General features: G+C 40.8%; 1 protein-coding gene across 1 annotated transcript in view; it reads right to left on the minus strand.

The window, feature by feature from the left end:
- The window catches only part of ehbp1 (EH domain binding protein 1), a 154,638-nt gene that overhangs the window by 49,653 nt on the left and 94,985 nt on the right, over window positions 1-10,000 (minus strand). The window contains exons 17-18 of the mRNA XM_079689974.1: window positions 5,494-5,635; window positions 2,790-3,062 (exon numbers count right to left, since the gene is read on the minus strand). Of these exons, the coding sequence (XP_079546100.1) occupies window positions 2,790-3,062; window positions 5,494-5,635 (415 nt within the window). The remainder of the gene's footprint in view (window positions 1-2,789; window positions 3,063-5,493; window positions 5,636-10,000) is intronic.

The raw sequence follows: 10,000 nt of genomic DNA on the forward strand, positions 1-10,000 counted from the left end.
CACACACACACACACACACACACACACACACACACACACACACACACACACACACACACACACACACACACACACACACACACACACACACACACACACACACACACACACACACACACACACACACACACACACACACACACACACACACACACACACACACACACACACACACACACACACACACACACAGGGGTGAATGACCTGGGATGCAGGAAAGTGATGACAAATGTGAAGGACAAAGTGCTGTATCAGCTACTTTCGTTTTAACAACAACATCCATTTCTTTCAAGACTACATAAAAACATACCAACAAAGAAGAAAAAAGAGAAAACACACCAATGGCAAAAAAGCGCAGAGATACTGAGCTTCAAAGCGGCAGAAAGCACTTCTGTTTTCATGTTTGCTTCTTCTGGTCCCTCACTGTGCTCTCACCAATCTCACATCAGCAGGAAATTTAGGAAGCAAATTAAATAATTCAAATAATAAAAAAACAAACTAATTAGTTTACCTCTGAAGATTTGAGCAAATGCTTTCCTGAAGATATGATTTTATTTTTGTCAGGGGAGCACTTTTCAATTTATTAATTACTACTTAAAGAAGTTTCTCATGAAAGCAGAAAAACACCAACAACAATATGGCTGCACTTAACAAAGGTTCCCTGTAAACTAGTTCCGCCCGAGTGAAGCTTCCATTTGTATGTAGCCAATAGGATGCAGGGGTTAGAGGGGGCAAGTGAATAGAGATAGATAACACACAGTGATGAACATTAAGATAGACAGCATGCACTTTAGGACAAGCTTAAGTATGACTGTGAGTCAGTGAGTAAAGCTTAGAGGGCAGCTTTTTTAACAAGACTAGGTTTGAGTTATTCTAGCGTTAAATAAACGCGAGTGAGGCGTGTGGTGCAGTGGGTTAGTGCGTTGGTGTTGGGAACAGGTTCAAACCCCACTGCAGTCTGCATGTCGTTGTGTCCCTGAGACACTTCACCCCAAAGTGCTCCTGTGGGGATTGTCCACAGTATTGAGTATGTAAGTTGCTTTGGATAAAAGCGTCTAACAAGTGACATGTAATGTAATGTAAATTCATAAGGCGTGTTTACTGTGACGAGATAGAGTGGGTTGTCAGAAAGACACACCAAAAGATCTGTTTAACTTTTTATAAGGGACACTGTAGGTAAAACATTTTCCCACGCCGCTCCTCCGCTCCCTTCACTGGCTTCCGGTAACTGCTAGAATCCACTTCAAGACAATAATAATAATAATAATAATGGATTACATTTTTTATTAGAGCGCTTTTACAGGTGCTCAAAGCGCTTTACAAATACACATTACACATATTAGACATGTAAGAGTCATTACTGTGGACATTACCCACAGGAGCAAATGCGGGTAAAGTGTCTTGCCCAAGGACACAACGGCCTGACGCAGTAACGGCCGAGGCGGGATTCGAACTGGAGTTCACCAACGCCCCTTGATCTGATGACCAACGCTCTAACCACTGCGCCCGCCCCGCCCCGTACTTGCGTACCATGCTGCGAATGGATCTGGCCCTTCCTACATCCAGGACGTGGTTAAACCGTACACCCCAGCACGTGCACTCCGCTCTGCATCAGCCAAACAGCTCGCTGCACCCGCACTGCGAGGGGGACCCAAGTTCCCATCAGCAAAAACACGTGGGTTTGATATCCTGGCTCCAAAATGGTGGAATGAGCTCTCCATTGACATCAGGACAGCAGAAAGCTTACACATCTTCCGGCGCAGACTGAAAACTCATCTCTTTCAACTCCACTTCCAGCGATAGAATTACTAACAAAGCACTTATATACTAACTAAGGACTGGTTTATCTAAAGCCAGTTGAGTAGCACTTGAAATGTTTTGGCTCTATGAAACCTGATGTACTTATATTTAGGGCTGCTCAATTAATCGTATTTTAATCGGAATTACGATTATGGCTTGCAACGAATACAAAAACAACGTAATCGAAATAAAACGATTATTTTTTTATTATTATATATTTTTTTCAAATACATTTTTATTTTTGGGTTTTCAGAATTTAGATATACTTAAAGTTCCGGGTAATCAACTGTTAAAAAACATACTGTTCACATTTTTTCTCCCCAATAAATTGATGTTTTCAAAGTAAATGGATAATCGTTTTTAATAATCGTGATATCAATTATTGACCCAAATAATCGAGATTATGATTTTTGCCATAATCGAGCAGCCCTACTTACAGTATATGATTCTTCTTGGTCGAATGCACTTATTGTAAGTCGCTTTGGATAAAAGAGTCAGCTAAATGCAATGTAATGTAAAAAATAAATATGGAGCTAGCTAGTACATGGGGGTGATACTTCTGATATTAAAAGTACTCCAACATTGCAAAGTACAGTGATGTGGCTATTTGGCACTGAGTCCTTTTTCGACTTTATACTTTCGTACGTTTTTTGCTGCAAATTAAAGACTTTATAATCTCAATTATATTTAAGATATTTCCCATAAATGTAGGAGTTTTTTTCTTATGAATTGCACCACTTGTTTTGCCTGTAAATGAAAGCCTTTAACCGTGGAAATTCAGATGGTATATCTCAGAATATTGCCCCCTACCCAGGATCCTTTATAAATGATTTGACCCACAATGTCCCTGATTCGCCATTGTGTGTCTGAGAGAAATGACCCATGTAGAAAACACACAAAGGAAAGTCCTGACAGGTAAAGGAGTTAGTTAGAAAAAGACAAGACAGTGAACCATGCAGCACCACACAGCCACAGCCAGTGAATTTTACCCAGAGAAGTTAGCTCATAGTCGGGGTTAGTAAGCTCCAGATGAAGGGGGGTGCTGGAGGTGGCTGGAAGATTCTCCTCCAGAGGCGGCGGGTTAGTAACCAGCGCAGAAGCAGACGTGGCAGCAAAAGTATCATCATCACCATCATCATCATCACCACCACCACCACTAAGATCGAGCTGCTCTTCCTCCACCCTGCCCTCTTCCTCACCCCTTTCACCTTCCCCACCATCATCATCATCCTCAAAAGGATTTCCCACTCCATCAGAAATATCTGTGGGTGCGGGGGGAAGGGAAATAAAAAGGGTGGTGGGTTATGGAGACAAGGAAGGAGAGAGAGAAGGAGTAAAAAGCATTTGTTAGTTTGTGTTAATAGTAATCAGTTGGAAAAGTACATGTATGTTAAGTGACCCTATGTAGTACAACTAAACGATACTCTCAAATTCATAATGTGTTCTCCCCTTGAGCATTCCAGTACACTTGATGTGATAATGACTTGTTTCATTTGCAAATACATCATCACCGAATGCACGTCTTTGCTGGATTGCTGCCTTCAATTGCGCAACTTCGTAAATAAATCTAAGGTATCGGACTCCACCTGAGAGACAAGGAGGGTCTTTGATTGACTGGCCTCTGTCTGTCAATGGGTTCCTATGCATCAGCGCAAAAATATCTGACACACAAAGTAAAAGCGAGACCCCGGTTTAATTCCCCTCATTCAAAGATCTGTTGCCTGCCTTTTTTGTTCCAGATAAAAGAGGTAGGGGGAAACAAAACCATCCAAAACATGAAAGCGACATATTCCATTAAGTCTCCGGAGAGGCTCAACGGAAACAACAGTGTCCCCCACATTAGGAACAAAAGAAGAAAAAAAACATTTAGGAGAAACTCAAATGGAGTCCTGAGCTGCATGGATAACCCACCGTGGATTAAAAGAAAAACAATCAGTAAACAGCGGCTGACATTGCAGGCTCCCTCCTCTGCTGTTTACTAGGTGGGTGGAGAGGCCGAGAACAAAGAGAGGAGGACGGAGAAGCAAAAATAACAGCGTTTCCTGCTTTTTCTAATTTGCTAGCTGCGATGTGAAGCGTGCTCGCGAGCCCTGCTCCTGCGTGGCTGGCTGAGGCCTAATTAATGGTACGCCATGGTGATGGAGTTTGGAAAGTTTATTTGCGGGCAGACACTTGGAGGGGGCAGCCCGAGCTGCATTAAAGGAGCGTGAATGGTGTTGAGGGGAGGGAGGGAGAGAGAGAGAGAGAGAGAGAGAGAGAGAGAGAGAGAGAGAGAGAGAGAGAGAGAGAGAGAGAGAGAGAGAGAGAGAGTGTGGGGGCTAGGATTAGCCGTTCTGCTCGGCAGGCCTTGTGTATCACAGCCAACAGCATTTCTCTCTTCTCCTCATCTCCTCTTTTTTTCTGTACTTTCCCCGAACTCCATTTTTAATGAGATCAACAATTAGAGCAATTCATAAAAGCTCCTCTCCCTCTCCCTCTCTGTCTCTCCTCGTCGTTTTACCTACAAGTCGCTGATCTCCCTCCTTGATGTTTAGGGTTGAGACGTTTTTCATTTCTTCGCTCATCTCCGGAAACCTCCATTTCTTAGGCTACAGTTTATTTTACTAACCTCTTTATCCTTTCCCCGGTCTCTCTACACAACTCCGTCACACAAGCTGCAACCCTTTGTGGATTGATCAACTCGCTGATTGATAGAAAGATTATTCCATTTCAGTCCTTTTTCTCTGGTTCTTTTGAATTGATAGGAGTGTATACTCTTCTCAGTTTATATTCTAGTAAAATAAGAATTTTGGGGATTTTAACATTGCGACATCACTGGAAATTAAACCTTAAAATATTGGCATACTTCGTTTTTTCTCACATTATATAACAATTATTTTATTCCAGTTCATCGAGAAAATAAGTAATAGCTTTTTTTGATAATGACAATAATCGTTCATCCGCAATTTCGCAGTCTCTTCATTTCAGTACACTTATTTCCTCACCTTGATCACCATCTCACAATGCTTTATCAACTCCTCACACTCTTCATCACCTTCACCTGTCATTTGCATTCAGAGCACAGGATCTACCTGAAGAGAACGACTAAAGCAGGGGTGTAATGTGGAGGCATCTGAAACAATAATGTCCTAATAATGGTCATTATCATAATAGCCGCAATTTCAAGGAAATGAAAAGCAGTGGGAAATGTACACGGCAGCGGTGGCTTCCCCTGCAAGCCTTCATTAGAAGTGTTTGGTATTTTGAGCATAATTTGTCCGCATAATGTGTTGTGTTGATTAACAATTACTGGGCGAAACGGACGAGGGAGGAGTCGCGGGGTAAATTGCTGCTCTGAATGTGAGGGTGGTGCATTTTAGACCCGTGGCCGTTGTCAAATGACATTTTTGTTTTTCTCTGAGGATTAGGCAGAACCCCTTTAGAGAGCATAATGGAAATGTGTAAGTCGTAGCATGTGTGGATGAAGAAAGTGAGTGTATGTCAAAAGCAGCAGGACTTTTCTTTTGTGTTTTTGTTAATGAGTATTAGGGAGAGTTATGATTGTGGGCAAGTCTGTTTGTTTGTAAACAAGAACTTTTTTTAATACAACTTTGAAAGTATGTGTAAATAAGAACACTGGGTATGAGTTAATGTGCCTGTGTGTGTGTGTGTGTGTGTGTGTGTGTGTGTGTGTGTGTGTGTGTGCGCGCTGACCTCCAGCAGGGGTAGTCTTGCAGCCCTTCCCTCTGTCAGTGATGTCCAGGCTCATGTCGGACATCTTGACTCCGGACCGAGCCTCAGCGATCAGCTGCCGGGCTCGTTCCCTCAGCTGCCTCCGCCGCTCTGCATCACGCTCCTGCACACAGAAACGTATAATTATTAAAAATAAAACGTGAACAAAACCATTTGAGTCACTCTTTTACAGGTAGAGGTACATTTTATGACATCCAGAGAAGAAATCATACAGAATGAAATCCCTCTTTAATAAAGTGTGACGTAATAAGAACAACTTGTTCAAAGAAAGCCAAAGATATTAACATTTGGTCTGTATCAAGTGTTGAATCAAAATCCTTAGTAATAAGGCATTTGCATATAATGACTCAAAACGCTGGTGTAGCCTTCCAACTCCGGCCTACTTTATTTTTCACAATCTATTTGATCCAAATACTTCAGGATCGAAGTCAAAATTATAGAGAGAATTTGTAGTGAAGCTTCTTTACTTCATTAACATTCTTTGAGTACATGCACCGGCCTGCAGATAGCACACAAACCAAACAATCACATTTATTGTGTAAAGAAAGCAGTACAGTAACTGTAGCAGCCTGAGGTTAACAAAACAGGTATGTTCAGAAAGAAAGAAGCAGATTTTGAAGCTTTATTTCAGCCAATCCATTAAAATGAGCTTCATAACATTACACAACTTAATGCATGCACACTGTAGATGGATAGGACAATATACGTATTCATTCAAACACAACATAATACAGACACTCAAGCTACCACGAAATACTAAGATGTTTTTTTCTATCAAAATGGATGTACACACCTTGGTGCATTATGTGTTTAGGAGTGTATAGATGGATACACACACACACTCACATCATCCTGGCACTAGACATACAGTATTGAGCCGTCACCATCAGAGTAATGGCAGAAATGCCATTTTCAGGAGGTTCCAATCTGATCTTACTGATAGCACCACACACACACACACACACACACACACACACACACACACACACACACACACACACACACACACACACACACACACACACACACACACACACACACACACACACACACACACACACACACACACACACACACACACACACACACACACACACACACACACACACACACACACACGTCAACTGACAAACAGTTAACCGATGATGACCAAACCAAGCACACACTGAATGCACAGGTCCCAAGTACATACGGTAAACAGGCAGAAATATACAAAGGTCACACCTGTTTATATCTCACTACACTGCCTATCTGATTTCAAGATTTGATTTTGAACCTATTAAGTACAACACCGACTTGCACCATCCTTCCTATCGACCCTATGCACGTATACCTGCTAGGGCTCAACAATCTCAAAATGCCGGTACTCTGACTATATACAAAATAAATAAAACACAAGTAGGTGGTAGGGCCTTCTTATACCACCGTCCTTTATTTTCAAATCGTCTTCCTATACAAAAAATTGAGAGGATAGTTGAGCAATTAATACAAAAGGGAACTTTAAACCTCACATATATATACTCAGTCTATGTGAGGATGGTTATTAATATTTACGGCATTTATTTTTTGATATATGCTTCTTTGTAAATGTGTTCTCTTCCATTCTTCTTTGTATATTTTTCTTTCTTAATAGTGTTTTGTTGTATGTATTTTAAGTGTGAAATATTCCATTTGTAATGCTTAGCATGTTGTTTATCTCACTTTGAGATGCTTTGTTGACATAATGCGGTATAATAAACTTTAAATTGACGTGACGTAGTTTCGATAAAACAGTCATAATGTGATTTACAGAAAAATGAGGGGAAACAAAATAGTAAAAACTGCACAAAGATCATCCAATACATTGAAAGTCTGACTGAAAAAGCAGATGTGGAATGGAGTTATGATTTAAAAGTGTTCAGGCTGTTCAGCAATGATATTTCTAATGCAGGTGTTGTGGCAGCTGAAGAGTTAGAAATTAATTCTGGATGAAACAGCGAATAGAAATTGTGTTTTGAACCCTGCCTGCATGATTTAACTAAAACAATAGAAGTAAAGAGACAAACAAACAAAACTAACTCAAACTCAATCTTGCACTCGTCTTACACAACTTAGCATTAACACACACAACACCTACAGTACACACACTCTCTGCAACTCCACTTTGCACCCCCCCTCCTTCCCAAATATACACAACCACATATGACCCAAGGGAGAGTGAAGCTGCATTTCTCCGTCACTGTTCTCCCTCCCTGTGGTTTCCTGTTAATCAGGCTTCTCCATATTGAGGCAGGGGTTTTAGGGCTGGCCTATTGAAGCCACCCATTTATCCATTAACAAAACAAGCAGCGCCCGCTAATGAGCTACATCTCTCCATTTCCATGTCAATTGTTTGTTTGTAGCCATTGTTAGGCTGGGACAATGGGGCTGTATTGTAAATGACAGCAACCCTAATGCACTCTGTGAATGTGTATGTGTGTGTATGTGAGAGAGAGAGAGCCCAAGGGGATGCCCTCAGGGAGAAGGGAACACACCTTAGAGAGAAACTGATAAAGAGAGAGGGAGAGACAGACAGAGAGAGATAAAGAGTGAGGAGGGGAGCAAGAGAAGAAACTGTTGGTGAAATGGCTTGCAGAAAGATATGGAGTATTAAAGGAAACTGTTATTTCCCTGCTATCACTCTAGACAACAAAGGATGGATTTATAATTTGAAACAAAATGAGAGTTGGTATCCAAACTTTCTATAGTTCAGCACTTTTCTAAAACAAGTTAAAACGTGTTTTAAAAGACAAAACAAAATACGGCAGTTAAAAAAACTGAAAAAATCCTTTTATAACAAAGTCTCTCGGTCTTTGTCAATTGTTGAAAAAAACAAACAAAAAAAACAAACATAACTGACAATCAGTTAAAAGGTAGGGTGAAGCATGGCAACTAGATTACCTGGCTTATGGCGCATTTCCACTGCAGGGCCTCGCATGGCTTAGTACGGTATAGCTAGGCCTTGGTAGGCCAGGACACTTTATGCTGCGTTTCCATTACAGTTTAGGAACTGGGGCAGTAACTATAGTAACGCAGTGTAGGCGGAGCCGTGACATCATCTTCAATGCGAACCACAAAACCAACATCAGCCGTTAGCTGTTAGCCCTCAGAGCTCACAGCTCCTCATATCTGTTCAGAAGCTAGACAGAAGTTAAACAAGTACAAACCACAGACTGTCTGTGTCATGGAGAATACAGTCGCTGGTTTATTTATGTCTGTATAGGCCGTTGTTGTGAGTGTGGACGGTCGGAGCATATACTGCGTTAGCTTAGCCGATCTCCATTCAGAAAACACGCATTTTAAAAGGTTTTTCTCCTGCCGTCTGTCTGCAGACTTGTCAAAGCATTAATTCATGGTTTTTAACTAACCGGTATCAGTATGTTGTTACTTCGGCATCATTTTGAAACGTGTATTACAATTAAATCACGGTCAAATATGTTCATCTTGTTGTAGTTGCCTGCGATTCTCTCACTAGTTTGGCATACTCAGCCCGGTTGTTGGCCCGGAAAGAACCTCGATTTTGGAGAGCCAGAAAACTGTGAAAAAGTACCCGCAAGCCGGAACTACCCCTAGTGGAAACGTAACCAAAAACGGTTTAATTTGAGGTTGTTGACAGAACTTTGAGGGCCAAATGTATTAATAACAAGTTTTGATTTATTCCACTGTAGGGCGTAATTTATGTAATTGGAAAATGAGAGGACCTAACATTGAACCCTGATGAACACCACAAGACAAAGTACTGATTATATATTCTTTCAATTTATAGAAAAAATACAGTGAATACAAAATGTTCCATCAAATCATAGAATCACTGATTTGTGCCAATCTCTTCTGTTAAATGTCTGGGGTCTTATTTTTTTTAACCAATATTTTAGCTGCCCCCTGCCCTAAAATACCTCTTTGGAGAAGCTTTTTGAAATCTTATAGTTAGTAGGTTGAGTTTTTATTTTGAGACACACTTGATTCCAAGGTTGCAAGAAAAAGCCCAAAATGGGTAAGGATGGAGGTCCGTACCCAAAAAGGGGCTCAGGTTGATGAAGTCAATTTGTCTTTCTGAGTTCAATGTTCTGTTCAGGTATCAAATGAATGATCATAGTAGTTTGATAACAACATACATATGAATTATGTATTTTCTTCTTTATACTTTCAGTGTTGTTTGATTCAAATATTTCTTTCTTCCCATCCTCACTTTTCTTCATGCAGGTTTCTCCTTATGTTTGTAATTGCAGTATGATAAACAGTAATTTCACTTGTGGCCTTGTGGCTATGGACTAGTTCTGATATTCAATCTGGCCTTTACAGATATGGGTACAACTTCCAATTTAAGTGTGCCTGTGTGTTGTGTGTATACTATATATGTATACACACACACACACACACACACACATACATCTCGGGCCCCAACACACTCCAAAAGATCCTGCTGCATTATTGTTGTCGGACATTTTGG

Source organism: Notothenia rossii, assembly GCF_949606895.1.
Source record: "Notothenia rossii genome assembly, chromosome: 6".
Classification (NCBI taxonomy): Eukaryota; Metazoa; Chordata; class Actinopteri; order Perciformes; family Nototheniidae; genus Notothenia; species Notothenia rossii.